We start from the raw sequence: 15,401 nt of genomic DNA on the forward strand, positions 1-15,401 counted from the left end.
TCTACTACTAAACCCTATTGAATGGAAAACTGCAGACCGACAAATTGTTGTTTCTTACTGGAAAACTGCAGACGGACAAATTGTACCAATTGGTAGTTGAGGGGATCCTTGAAGCTTGCCCAAGTATGATATCGAAGTCATACTTGGAGATTTTAACAGTCAAGTAGGGACGGAGCTTGTATTCAGGGGATACGTCGGCTCTCATAGATTACATAAGGATACCAAAGATAACGAACTGCGGATTATTCAGTTAGCTATATCGCACGAAATGGTTGTTGGAAGTACCTGGTTTGCGCGGAAAGCGGTCAGAAAAACAGACATGGGTCTTTCCAGATAGGCTCACTTTCAACCAAATTGACCGCGTGCTGATTGAACGCCGCGACCTCTCAGCCTTGATGAATGTCAGAACATATAGGGGGGCTAATATAGACTCGGATCACTATCTCGTTGGAATAGTGCTCCGGGTTCGAATTACAACACTGTCTACAATCTCCTCTGACTATCAGGTGAGAGTGAATACTAAAGCCATTCACAACAAAGTTCTTCGTAACACATATAAGGGGGAAATGGATGCCGTAATAACCGCAGCTAACAGATGTCCTGGAGATGACCATATGAAGTGCGTTAATATTGCTGTAAGAAAAGTCGGAACGGCTAGTTCAACGATGAATGTAAGCTAGCAACGGAATGGAAGAATGCTGAATACCGGGCAAAGCTGCACTCTCAAATAACGTGGGCACGGGCAAAAGCCTATCACGAACTCCTTCCAGTGGAAAAGCGACTTCACAGACAGGAAATGGAAGCCTGGTAGAACCAATAGGCCTGTGAAGTCGAGAAATACAAACCGCACAAGGCACGCACGTATGAAGCCTTATACACGATGTTCATTCTGCCGAGACAAAGAGGGAAATTTGATTTTCCGACAGAATGAGCATATTGGAACGATGGGTTAAGTATTTTGATGCACTGCTCAACAATCAAAATATCGGCGAATTGGAGGTCCCGCCAACTGAAGAAAACGAACAAGTGCTGTCACTTCCAAGCACGGAAGAAAAAGTCCGTGCCAGGTTAAAAATCAAGTCACCAGGGGCCAATTGAATTACAGCCGAATTGGTTAAATATATGGGCGACCAACTACGCCAAGCGGTTCATCAACTGATGCTCAAGATGTGGGACAGTTAATCAATGAGTAACGACTGCCAAAGAGCGCCTATCACGCAGTACACGTTGTTGAGTATCATCTATAAGATAGTGTCCGTTATCTTGCTAGGCAGGATAGCCACATACACCCAGAACATTATCGGCTCATATCAAAGAGGCTACACTCCAGGCAAATCAACAACAGATGTTTTCTCTCTGCAATAAGCGATAGAAAAACTGTTGGAATATGGCCATCAGTTGCACCATATTTTCATCGAATTCAAGGCCGCCTATGATAGCTGTACTGCACACGACCATGAGAGAATACCATATCCCAACGAAATTGATAAAACTGACTAGGCTGGCAATGTGCGAGGCCAGGTAAAAGCATCACGATCATTCTCGAGATCATTCAGCATCGACAACGGCCTAAGGCAAGGGGATGCCCTATCATGAGTCTTCTTTAACCTGGCCCTGGAAAAAGTGATCCGCGATGCAAATTATGATGCAAGAGGCACCATCTTCTTTAAGTCCAACAACTAGCCTACGCTGACGATATTGGCATTATGAGAAGAACAACCCGAGATGTCCAGTCTACCTTCATGCAGATGGAATAGGCGGCGTGAGATCTTGGGTTGCACATTAATGAAGGCAAGACGAAGTACATGGTGGCAACGTAAGCGTCAAAAGCCAAACAACCAATAAAATCGATTAGCACTGGTTAACAAGCATGTGTGATCCCAAAGATCATCTCAAGCGTTGAGCTGATGATCTTGAAAGAAAGCGTACCCCTTCCATAGACGGGAAACAAACACGCTGGATCATGGTGTGGAGCGGGATTTATACCGGGCTCGAGAAACGAAATCCACAAAATAGTAGGTTGGGACCATTTTTCTGAATTTATCATGCCGTCGTAGAATTTTGATTTGATAGTTTACAATCGATCGAAAGTTTCATTCAAATTTCTAACTTGTAAGGCTGCTAAAATGGTGTCGATAACATTGTTGAGGTGTAGTGGGTTGGTTGATACGATGATAAATAGTAAAGCAGGATTGGTGTATGATTCCCTTATCTTTGCGTAGAACCAAGGGGGATGGGTATGTGATTCAAACCCAAGCATTGATGAAGGCTTCGCTGAAATATGCATAATTGCAAAAAATAAAAATACTTAATACAGGAAATGGTTTGCATTTTTTATTGACAGAACTTTACTAAAACTCTCTAAACTCAGCTTTTGTAAGTTAACATAAACCCTTTGCTAGCATTCAAACTTATTAGGTATGTGGTATTTGGAGCGCCAGTTGCATTGTCCGGGATTTTTTTCGCTAACAAATCTGAGCATTCCAGCCGTGATAAAACAAATAACAGTCTATCGGCATTTTTTAGAAATCGGGAAACAACTCCATGACACTTTGGCAACATTATTTCATAGAGAGAGAGCTATTGTCCGATAATTTGGGTTGATCTAACGCCAATGACCCCTTTTGTGAACCAAAGGAAATAGTTCGAAATATAGGCATAAAGATCTCTCTTCACTTTGAAAGTTCGCTTCTCGCCACTCCTCTTCGTTTTTGTGGTGGACAATGCCAGCACACTTTGTAGCGTCTTACAACAAAGCTCATCTAAAGCAATTTTCCCAAAAGTAGTATGACGGCCTCATATGACACGATTTACAACTAAATCAGACCAGCACAGAATTTCTGATAATCAACTCTTATGAAACTGGAATTACCGCTGTCAGTGTCAGCGACCTGTTTAAAACCGAGCGCTTTAAATACTTCAGATTGACATTCCCATCTAATGGCTAGTTGCATCATAAAATTCACAACTGGCATCCTAGGCAATTGACTCCTTCTATAGTTCCGAGTGACAATAGCGTCGAAGACGTTGTGAAGAATTAGAGGTATAACTCGCTGTGATCACATCTGAAATTCACGACCGTCGTTGAAAAGTAACGAGAGAAGCATCTTCGATGATTCGGTCATGTCGACACACTCCGATGAAGAATTCCTGGTACACTTTTGAGAATCATCTTCTCAGTTTCTTAAAATGTTACGTGAGCAAAATGATGTTGGTAATATCAGTGAAGGACAGAAAGCGTTGAATGGCACAAATATCATGATGTGACGACAAACAGTATTGTTGAGTTTGCTTTGAACTCAGCAATTGATGTAGGGCTTATTAAGATTTCGTATCAAGTGTTGCATTTCACGATGGACAATAAAAGGTGCTGTTTCGCTCACTGACGAAAAATCAGTACAGCTGGTGAATAGAGGATACAAAGTGATTTCCAAACAAAAAATTGACGCTACTAAGCAGCAATTTTTGTTGTCATCAATGGACACCTTACACGAGTCGCATAGAAGCAATTGTATACATACATAAAGGATACATATTTGCGACAAATATTTCTGCCAATTCAATTAGGTCTCAGATTGAATCTAAACAAAACAGAATTTTTGACGACCGATCCCCATGATCCCCCCTGCCCAGAACTGAGCGATTTAAATACCTCGGGTCAACGCTATCAGCCAATGGAGAACTGCGTTATGAAATTGCTTCACGCATTAACGCAATCTGGATGAAGTGGCGTTCCACAACTGGTGTTCTTTGTGATCGACGTCTCAACGGATGTCTCAAACCTAAAATTTACCGCAATGTCGTCCGTCCTGTCGCTCTCTATGGTTCTGAGTATTGGCCGACCATAAAAGACAATGAACGGCGTCTTGTGGTAATGGAGACGAAGATGCTACGTTGGACTAGTGGCATCACACGTTTAGATCACATCCGAAATGAGGATATCCGCGATCGTTATGTGTTTGTACTGATCGTGGAAAAATTGCGAGAGAGGCGTATTCGATGGTATGGTCACACAATTCGTGCTAACGAGAATTCACTTGCCAAGAATGGTCTGAATATCGAAGTCGATAGTAAACGAACAAAAGGCAGGCCGAAAGAACGATGGCTTGATACGTCGGATGGTGATCAATGATCATCCTTGCATGTCGTATGAAAGTTTTCCGCAGAACCTACAAATATTTACTGAAAGAAACCTGACTTAATTTTTCAAATAGAATGTGTTCTTTCCCGGTGCCCTAAAAATCAATGAGAAGAAGAACCATAGATCGTCACCACTCAATAAAAGGGAATGATAAAATGAGATGGGAAAGACAAAAGGAAAAATTTAGAATGTCACCGAAGAGTGCTGTACGTTTTTGAAATTACTTCTTTACTCAAGGTGATATTTTCTGTAAAAATGTGACGAAGGAAAATGGTTTTCATTCATTATTTCACGAAACAATGCACTTTATAAAATACCCTCATCAAAGTACATTATATTTGCGATGAATACGAAGGTACAGGTGAAGTTATGGAAGCAACTCATTTGAATAAATGAGTCCCTATCCCCTTCTCAATGTCAGTCCTATAATTAAAACGTGTAAAATATGACACGAATGTTGAATTTAGAAAGAAACTGTCTCATGATGAAAATCGGCAAGAGATAATGTGGCCAGACAAACCGAGATCCCTAGATTTCGTGATGAGCCTAATTTTCCCAGCACTTCCAGATGGTTGCATTTCATCTTTATTTCTATCGTCGCATAGAGTATGTACCACTAGGATGAAAACATAATTCTGAATTTCATGGCTTGTGGGAAAGTAAAATTCACAACAAAGTCATTCCATCTAATTAAAAAGGGCAAAAATCAAACGTTTTATTACCTAGACTCTAAATTTCTATAGTAAAAATACTCCTTTCTCTTATAATTCTTAAACATATTCAATCCATTACAAACAAATCATCTTTCGCTTAATTATATTCACCGAGAATATTCACTCTTTAATCCTGAACTTCTCGATACGGTACTTCTGACGTGACTGAAAATGATTCAAAATAATGATTCAAAAACTCAAATGTTGGCCTCTTCTCAGGCACTGCATCCCAGCATTGTAATACCAATTGATAGATATTATCAGGGAAATAATGATTTGTAGGTTTTGGCATTCTGTAGCCTCTCTCCACTTGTTCAATCACCTCGCGACTATGCATACCTGGATAAGGTACTTGTCCATATGTAAGTAGTTCCATTATGAATATACCAAATGACCAAACATCAGATTTTATTGAGAATTTCCCATAAATTATTGCTTCGGGTGCTGTCCACTTAACAGGGAATCGAGATCCTTGCTTGGGACAGTATTCATCGTCGGCTATAACACGAGCTAAACCGAAATCACAAATTTTCGCAACATTGTTCTCGCCAATGAGAACGTTACGCGCAGCCAAATCGCGATGGATCAATTGTTTCGATTCTAAATATTCCATACCTGATGCAACTTGGGTGGCAATGTAAGTGAGATCCTCGAAGTGAAGGAAGCGGCCGTCTCCCTCTCGAAGGAAGTCTAATAAGCTACCTTTTGACATGTATTCTTGGACAATGTAGATTGGTTCTTCCTGCAATGAAAATTTAAATATTTTTCTTAGTAAATCAATCAATCAATCAACAATTTCTGGGAGTCAATAAATCCTAACACATACCTGAGAGCAGACCGCATACAACGCAACTAATCTGTTGTGGCGGAATTTTTTCATTATGGCTGCCTCCTGAAGGAACGCTTGAGTTGACATTGTACCTTCTCGTAGAGTTTTAACCGCAACATCAATGTTATTTCGCCATTTGCCATAGTACACTTCGCCGAAATTGCCACGACCTAATTTTCGTATTAACTGAATTTCGGAACGAGGAATTTCGTATTTATCACGCAATTCAGGTCCTAAATCCCACATTTGTGGCTGAGGTTTTGGACACGGCCGTGATAGTATATGGCATAAACCAAGGGCATTTTCTGGAAATAGTGAAAGAGTAGGTTAGTTGTTACCATCAACTTATACAGTGTCCGGAATAGCACTTGGTTAAAGGATTCAAGAAAATTAAAACAAGACCATATACTCACTACTATATGCCATTACAAGCGCCTGTAATGACGGGAACGTTTGATTCGTCGCTATGTAGTAACCACCATTATCCAATGGTTTGATGCGGTAGTGTTTAACGTGATAGCCTCGTCCATCTTCCCAGTCTTTAACGGATAATGAGTAGCCATTTGGGTTATGTTCGGACGGTCTAACTAAAAATGTCCCACGTGGATTCTCTTCGGCAAGCAGAAGTTTGTCGGCTTCCTTTCGGAGAACGTTTTCGAAAAACCAGCTAGAAAATTATACGAAACAGTTAAGCTTTACATTTTGAACTAATTTCTCAATTTTATGAAAACTTACTCTTCACTGTTAACACTACGTTCCTCAGCTACAAAGTTCAATGGGATCAATCCTTCTTGCCGGGTAGTGAGATTAATTACTCGCCACCAATCTGATTCCGTGTCATCTACTACTTCCATACGATCACCTTTCATGAAACTGAGGTCAGATTCATCGCGCGATTTGTAATCGTAGAGGGCAACTACCACTCGACGTTTTTGTACGCCCCCTTGAGCACCTGTAAGAGAAAGGAAACATATTGAGAAATTTTTAGGAGGCCAATGAAGAGAATTCTGCCTTTTTGTGTGGCCTGGATGTTAGTAAACTTGATTTGTAAGCGAAAGCATCAGAGGCAGGGTCTCATAACAACAATAAATTATTTAATAATTTAAAAATGTATTTTAGAATTTGCTCCTAAAAGGGAGCAGCCAAAAACTAAATTCGAATCCTTTTGGATCAATAAGAATTTAGTTTCCAGTCCAGTACCGCAATTTTGGTTCAAGCGTCCGAAAGGTGGACTCGGAAGGCCAGCCATGGTCAAGTCGCCAAACTATGGGATAGTCTAAATTTACCCATTGCTGTTGAGGCAAACCCATGGACGCAGTCTTTCCGCGGAAACTTGTATCAATAAATGTGCAGAAGTGACTCATACATAACCTGACAGAACAGTGAAAAGTGGATAAATCTCGGTAATACAGTCAAATGAAGCAGGTGGATGAATGCCATGCTAATATTCAAAATGGCCGCTGCTAACAGCTACACAGACCCGAAGTCTGTGAGGCCATGCATCGATCGCTTCACGCGCGGTATGAAGCGACATTTCTCAAGCTGCACACATGATGCTGGCCTTCAAACTCTCCAAATCGGTATAAGTTCGATCGCAGGCAGCCTCCTGTATCTTAGCCTAAGGCTGTAGTCCAGAGGATTCAAATCTGGATTCACCCCGCGGTTATGAAGTCAGGAACATGCGCCGGTAACCACTGCTGAATTGTCTTTGCTTTGTGAGCGGGGGCCGAGTCCTGCTGGAAGCACCACGGCTTTCCAGCGAATAGAGATTCACTCAGTGGCTCGACTACATCCTCTAACACCTTTTCGTACACGCTCGCATTGGTTTTGACGCCGGCCTCGCAGAAATGAATATCAGTTACTCTGCGATATATGGCGCCCCACCATACCATGACAGAAGTCGGATGGTAACGCCATTAGGCTCGCGGAGCATTTTCTTTGGCTTTATAACAAATGTGAGCATATACTCGATTATTTTGCCGTTTGAATTTTTCCTCCATGGTAAACACTTTTTCATCAGAAAATATAATTTTTCGATATTTTTTTGCCAGGACTTGAACTTTCGGTTACGCTGCTCCGCAAAGCAGAGGTGAGATAAGGTCTGATGAGTTGACGCCGCCTTAATGATGAAATTGTAAGCAAATTTTTGAAAAAGTTCGGTATTCACCCAGAAAAATTCGTCCGTGAACTAGGAAAAAGAAGCAAGTCGCTCCTGAAAATTAGTATGGGTGGAGTGGGGGCTGAGGGACACTTTTTACTCAAACAAAAAAGTTGCTATCTAGGCTCGTGCTCACAATTTTAACCGACGGTGTTTCGAACGATATAATTCATTCTCGTAACGATTTTTCGAATTTTCGTTCACTCTGCTCCGCTGCTCAGGGCAGAGGTGAATCAACACCTTATGAGATGCCTCTGGCTTGGTCACGAAACCGTTAGCAGATTTTTTGAAAAAAGCTGACTATTCACCTGAAAAGATTAGATTAGAAAAGTATGCCCAAGGAGAGAGGTATAATTTACTCCTCAAAATTAGTGCAGCGTGCTCTGTGAGTTGGGTCTTCGACAACGAGGGTCCCCAAAATGCTCGCTTTCTTCAATTCGAGCATGTGCTTTTGTGCTCTGGAAAGCCAAGTGGTAGCAGACGCGAATCCGGCGTTGAGTTGTTTCTGACGGCCACTGTAAGGCGCGCTCTCTAGACATGGCATCCGGTTTCTGATTGCAAAATTCCGGTCCAGGTTAAAGAGCATCACAATTGTATAGTGCTATGCACCAACAGAGACTTGCGATGTAGTGGAGAAGGATGTTTTCTATGAGCATTTACGCAGTTAAGGAGAAACTTCCTTCCTGTGTCGTAATGGGTGATCTGAATACCAAGGTGGGCACTGAAAACACCTTGCTCGGACATGCCATGGGGAAGCTCGGTCTTGGCGACCATAACGACAATGGTGAGAGGTTGGTGGATTTGCTTCCACCGCGTCATCATTGATAGCGCATTGTTCGAGTTGCCAGAGTTTGCCATGAACTCAATTGGATTTCAACTGACCGACACCGTACCAGTAATCAGATTGCTTACTTTGCGATCAGCAGTAGATATAGTGCGTAACCAGAGAGGCGCTGATGGGCGCTTACTTTCGATTGCGTGTTGCATTCGTCACTTTTCACAGGGTTGGCGACCCCGACGTGCACGACGATGCGAGAACTATCTGGACGATTGGACGGAAGGATACATTTAGTAATCCGTCTGAGGATACCAATGAGATTAGGTCGCTAAATAATACCGAAATAAAAAATACTTTCTCGAATGTTACACAGGTTGTCGGCCATGTCCGGCAGGGACGTCATAAAATTTGGCTCACTGCGCAATCATGAAAGCGGAGCGATGAATGGAAGGGATTGAAAGCTCTATTGACTGTTGTGAGCAATGGCGCGCTCGAACTCTGACCAGGCCAGTGTCGCAGTCGCTGAACTTTTTGAATCAGTTTCATGCAGTACGATTCGAGACCACGTTCTTACCTTCAACTTTGCATAACTTTTCTGTTGATGCCGCTACACTAAAGCCGTGCTTCCAGTAATGGCGTAAAAGGGCTCGAATTGAAGATTTTTCCATTATTTTTCAATGAGTTAAAAGAAAAATAAACAATCGATTATAGATGTCACTGTACACTGTGATGGAGCATCAAATTCCTTTGTGTAGTAGAAAAACAATAAGACATCAGAAATCAGAAAAAACTTTTGGTTATGCATAAATTGACAGAATGTCGAGGACGTCAACCAGTTGCAATTATTCAGTTTCTGCCGACGATGGCACCAAACTTAGATGTTGTTGGACATATTAGTAAAGCTAAATCCGCTTTCGTTGTGCTGTCCAAATCTGGAAATGCAATTATCTCAGCACTATCTTCAAATTCAGATTGTTCTGCGCCAACTTCTCTCTGTGGTGCTATATGGGAACAGTACATAGAAAGTAGCCTCGATTGTCAGTCGAAAGCTCCTAACTTTCATAAACTCATGTCGACGTCGTGCTAACGTGGTTTTCTGGCTTGATAGAACATTAAATGAGGAGCTTCAAAGGCATACAGACCCAATACCCGTAGACGTGTTGGTCGCATAGAAAGTGTGGCAGTAGATAGGTCACATATTAAACAAGTCGGAATACCGGAAGCTCGCGCTTCGGGTATAAAGGTTTTGTGTTACGTAAGAGACGCACATTTCTCTGTCCGTATATAGCTACAAATCCAACATAATCCTTCATATTTTTCCAAACTACGAGACATACGTACATATTAGAGCCATAGATATCATGCTCACCCTAAACAAACAAACTGCCTATTACCTGCTGTACACATATATGCACATATCTAAATTTATCGTACCCATATTTCCGATTTACGTCTTATATCTATCTGAATTAGGCACTAGCCGCAAAGTTCATTAGCACGCATATATTATATACCTACATATACACATGTCTGGTTGACAAATAACTAAAAAACTAAAACAAAATAATTGTCTGCGACCCAATTCATAAAAATTCATTTCGTTGTGGTATTGACGAATTGATATGTGATGATGACGTCATGCGGGTTGTAGAGTGCACGAAATTCACAAAAAATTGTAAAGTTTCACCCCCAATAACTTTGTTAATAATAGTTGGATTTTCTTCAAACTTGACCAAACTGTGCATTATATTCTTCGTTACACTCATGCCAAATTTTGTATTTCTGAGATGAACATAAGGGGGGGTACCGGGTAAATTTCTAAAATGTGGAAATATACTATTATTAACTTTATTTGTGCAGATATCGGAACCGGATATATTTTGAGGCCTAGATTTCGTAGAGATGCACCACTGTGATTTTTTCCAGATTTTTCGGTTGGATAGGTTCTGAGAACGAGACCTGTTACACTTTTTGTGGGTTATATTTTCAACCCTGACTCCCCTATGTTTCATCTAATATCAAATATTGAACCAGATTCGAAAAGTACTAATTGAGACCTTTCATTTGATACCCTACTTGGCTACATTCTGTGAAAAAAAAATTTGCACCCTCCATTCACATGTACGGAGACCCCCCCTTAAACTTAACGCAAGATGGCGCCACTTACTGCATGCAAAGGGATCACCAGATTACATACTCTCACCAATTTTCGTGACAATCGGTCTAGCCGTTTCCGAATAAATCGGGTGTGACCGACAGACAGACAGACAGACAGACAGACAGACAGACGGACAGACGGACAGACAGACACCGTCACCATTCTAATAAGGTTTTGTTTCACACAAAACCTTAAAAAGAATAACAATTCCGTTGCGGGTTCTACCAATGGGGCCCAATATTCCTACATAGTCAACAAGTGCTACTGCAACCTTCTGGGGAAAGCGTGGGGAGGAGGGGTTGTAGCACATTATCAGGAACCAGCAGCGATGGTGCGTAGGTGCGTTATGCACATAAAGCCATAGAGACTTAAAGCGACAATATCTTTCTTAAAAAAAATGGGAAACTGTGGTTCTAGCTTTCAGGCTTTTAGTAGGCCCATTGTACTGTAGATCTATCCTCTTTAGAGAATCATAAACATGACAGTGGTTGGAACTCTTCGTCAGGCACTTGAAGCATAACCCGTTTAAAAACTTTTGAAGATATTCGACTTCTCGAGTATGACCTGACATGGCCATATATTCCACTTCTGTCGTGCTTAAGGCCATAGTTCTTTGCATTCGCTACCTTCAGGGCATTGAACATTTTCCGAGTAGCCCGCGCAGGATTTTCTACTCAGGGACAGTTCGCATTCGGTTTCATCCCACACCTTTCGGTTAATTTCTGATATCAGTTCCTGCCAGTCTATTTCAAGTCATATAATGACTTTTTAGTTTTTTTGGAACTCACAAAGTATGTAAAAACGCAAATTCGTGGTAGAATCATTGCGGCCAATCTACCCCCTTTTGGGGGCTATAAGACGTAGTGAGGATGAGTAATACCATTTTTGTCCAGAAAGCTGTTGAAGTCTCTACTCAAGTGGTGTGCTAGGTTCCCCTTTTTGGCACATCAATGTTTACGAAAGACGTTCGGACTCCACAAAGATGTCGAGACATCATTTTTTGGCAGAACTAATTAGTTGAATCATTTTCTGCCTTTGCACCGTTGTATTGGGTCGCCTTCTGGATGAGTTTCCTACACTTGAAGCCACTCATCCGCCTTCATTCTTGGACCTTGGAATATGTTACTTAATGACAAACATGACAAGAAACAAAAGCCGTTCGGACAGATGCAGGTGACAGCATTAGGAAATGAACCCATTTGTGAAGTTTGCCTCATTTTGTTTCAAAAGATATTTACATATCTTGGGGCGGAGCGAGCAACTTGGGTGACAAATGCACGCAATTGTGACCGCCCTGGAAAGGTGAAAAACAATTTTTTGACAGTCAGTAAAAAAAAAGACAGCAGAGATAAAAAAAGACAGCAGAGATAAAAAAAGATTGGCGCTTCGTTTCACAAAAGATATAATATCACCAACCATCAACATCAGTTTCGCTGATATTCCCTTCGCACCTATTACATTTCCCAAAAAATAATAGAAAAATTTATCCAAGACGATTAGAAAATCCCTGAAATAAATAGAAAAAATATATTTCTCTGCTCTTTTATTCCGTAAATCGCCAGGGGCCTATTTTCTCAATTGCTCTTTTTTTCTTCTCTCTGCAAACCTTATTCGATTCGCATTTTTTCACGATTCAATGAACTTTGAAATGCAATAAAAGTTAGACAGGACGCAATGGTATTACTGGATTGGTTAAAGTAAGTTCCAATTACTTTTTGTTTTTATTTCTGAGGCAGACTGGCAAAACTTTCCCACACTTTGCAAGATGGTTGAATGAGTCTTTATGGACTTAACAGTTTAGGTTGGTATACATGGGATTGATCTGAGTCTATGGAGGTATGCTAAGGTGAAGTAAAATCCTTTCATTGGGAGCTGACGAGAAATTATTTCGAGTCTTAGTAAAAGGGAAGGGAACAAGGAGGAAAGAAACTTCATCTTAATCCAAGCAAGTAAGCAGTTTACAATTGATGCTATTGAAGTGTTAACAAGGGATTGTGATGCAATATATGAAGCATGTAAGAGGATTCAGGAAGTGAAAAACTTTCATTTAGAGGTTGTCTTCAAAATTTTATGGTATATGACTAGTTACGCAATAAATTCTGTCTTGAATTAAATCACCAATTTTGCTTTGGGCTTTCCGTAAGGATACTTCACCACCAAAGTTTGTGGTTGATTTCCAGTAACCTCGTTTCTGATGAGACAAGATTTGCAAGCGGAGCAATGACTGACTTATTTGATTGTACACGTCGTCTCAGGGGCGAGACACAACAAATTTGTTTTTTTTAAATAAAATAAAAATAGAAGTGAAAATTTTATTTAACCTTTCGCTGGTAACTGGGGTGTTGCGTCACCCCATGCGAGTAAAATTTGTGCTCTTATGGTATACCATCAGTCCTGAGAATTATACTCTTTGGGGAGCCGCATCACTCCTGTTACTATTGACGTTTGCCTGATTTCTTTTGTTTAAAATGTGTTCTATCAATGTAGATGACCCGGAATTCACGGATTATGTGAGAAGTTGTTTTGATGATGATAAAAATGAACCCTCTGATGAACATTCGTCAAGTGATGAAGAGGATATAGTGATGACAGATAGTAAAGCTTCAGACGAAATTGAAGGGTAGTCTTCTGATGATGAGGATAAAGCGGAATATGCTTCGAATATTGTCAAAGTTAAGAATGGCCACAAATGGTCACTATTACCACCTGAATGATCCAGAACACAGGCTCGTAACCTTGCAAAAATACCAAAAGCCAAGACGACTTTGAATGTTTCATCCAAACTCAGTTTTCTAAGCTTGCTTATTTACCAAACCATAATTGAAATAATTGTTCAGTACACAAATATTGAAATAGTTATTCGGGCTGCAAAGTATTCTGCCTAAAGTTTTATTCATGAAACAGATGAAATTGAAATAAAGGCTCTTATTGGAATATTGTACTTAGCTGGAATGAGGAAAGATGGTCGTCTGAGCACTGAAGAAAGTTGGTCAGGATTCTCTCAATATAGACTTGTTATGAGCGAAATACGATTCAAATTTTTGGTTGCTTGTTTGAGATTAGATGACAGAAATACACGTGGCAGGTCTGATAAGTTTGCACCCATTCGCGCCTTGTAGTCTGTTTTTATTGATAACTGCCGCAAAAACTACACCCCTAACATGTATTTGACGATTGACGAACAACTTCTTGGTTTTCGTGGGAATTGTCCTTTCAGGGTGTATATAGACTCTAAACCTGACAAATACGGCCTCAAAATTGTAACAATGTGCGACGCTAGAACGTTCTGCATGATTGATGCCATTCCATATATTTTTAAGGAGAATCGTAGCACAACGGATAGTCTTCTTTCATCATCATCATCATCAACGGCGCAACAACCGGTATCCAATCTAGGCCTGCCTTATTAAGGAACTCCAGACATCCCGGTTTTGCGCCGAGGTCCACCAATTCGAAATCTGTCTGGCGTCCTGACCTACGCCATCGCTCCATCTCAGGCAGTGTCTGCCTCGTCTTCTTTTTTTACGACAGATATTGCCCTTATAGACTTTCCGGGCTGGATCATCCTCATCCATACGGATTAAGTGACCCGCCAACCGTAACCTTTTGAGCCTGATTTTATCCACAACCGGACGGTCATGATATCGCTCATAGATTTCGCCATTGTGTAGGCTACGGAATCGTCCATCTTCATGTAGGGGGCCAGAAATTCTTCGAAGGATTCTTCTTTCGAACGCGGCCAAGAGTTCGCAATTTTTCTTGCTAAGAACCCAAGTTTCCGAGGAATACATGAGGACTGGCAAGATTGTCTTGTCTTGTACAGTGAGAGCTTTGTCCCTATGGTGAGACGTTTCGAGCGGAACAGTTTTTGTAAGCTGAAAAAGGCTCTGTTGGCTGCCAACAACCGTGCGCGGATTTCATCGTCGTAGCTTTTATCGGTTGTGATTTTCGACCCTAGATAGGAGAAAGTTGTAGTCTTCTATCTTTATTCTTGCCGTTTGAGCAGTGTGGTTTGATGTTGTTGGTTGGTTGGTTTTTGATGCTGACGTTGATACCATACACTTTGTCTTGCCTTCATTGATGTGCAGCCCAAGATCTCGCGCCGGCTGCTCGATCTGGATGAAGGCAGTTTGTAAGACCCTAGATAGGAGAAATTGTCAACGGTCTCAAAGTTGCATTCTCCTATCCTTATTCTTCCTGTTTGACCAGTGCGGTTTGATGTTGTTGGTTAGTTGGTTTTTGGTGCTGACGTTGCCACCATATATTTTGTCTTGCCTTCATTGATGTGCAGTCCAAGATCTCGCGCAAATAGCCGCCTGCTCGATCTGGATGAAGGCAGTTTGTACGTCTCGGGTGGTTCTTCCCATGATGTCGATATCGTCAGAATAGGCCAGTAGTTGGGTGGACTTAAAGAGGATCATACCTCTTGCATTTACATCAGCATCACGGATCACTTTCTCGAGGGCCAGGTTAAAGAGTGCGCATGATAGGGCATCCCCTTGTCGTAGACCGTTGTTGATGTCGAATGGTCTTGAGAGTGATCCTGCTGCTTTTTTTTGGCCTCGCACATTGTTCAGGGTCAGCCGAGTCATTATTAATTTCGTCGGGATCCCGAATTCTCTCA

At 41.3% G+C, this 15,401-nt stretch overlaps 1 protein-coding gene across 1 annotated transcript in view; it reads right to left on the minus strand.

Moving 5' to 3' along the window:
- Positions 1-4,826: 4,826 nt before the first annotated feature.
- The window catches only part of LOC119650022 (tyrosine-protein kinase Src64B), a 240,791-nt gene continuing 230,216 nt past the window's right edge, over positions 4,827-15,401 (minus strand). Inside the window, exons 5-8 of the mRNA XM_038052498.1 lie at positions 6,419-6,635; positions 6,097-6,350; positions 5,681-5,988; positions 4,827-5,596 (exon numbers count right to left, since the gene is read on the minus strand). Coding sequence (XP_037908426.1) covers positions 4,982-5,596; positions 5,681-5,988; positions 6,097-6,350; positions 6,419-6,635 — 1,394 coding nt within the window. The 3' untranslated portion in view covers positions 4,827-4,981. The remainder of the gene's footprint in view (positions 5,597-5,680; positions 5,989-6,096; positions 6,351-6,418; positions 6,636-15,401) is intronic.

The sequence above is a fragment of the Hermetia illucens genome, chromosome 2, assembly GCF_905115235.1.
Source record: "Hermetia illucens chromosome 2, iHerIll2.2.curated.20191125, whole genome shotgun sequence".
Classification (NCBI taxonomy): Eukaryota; Metazoa; Arthropoda; class Insecta; order Diptera; family Stratiomyidae; genus Hermetia; species Hermetia illucens.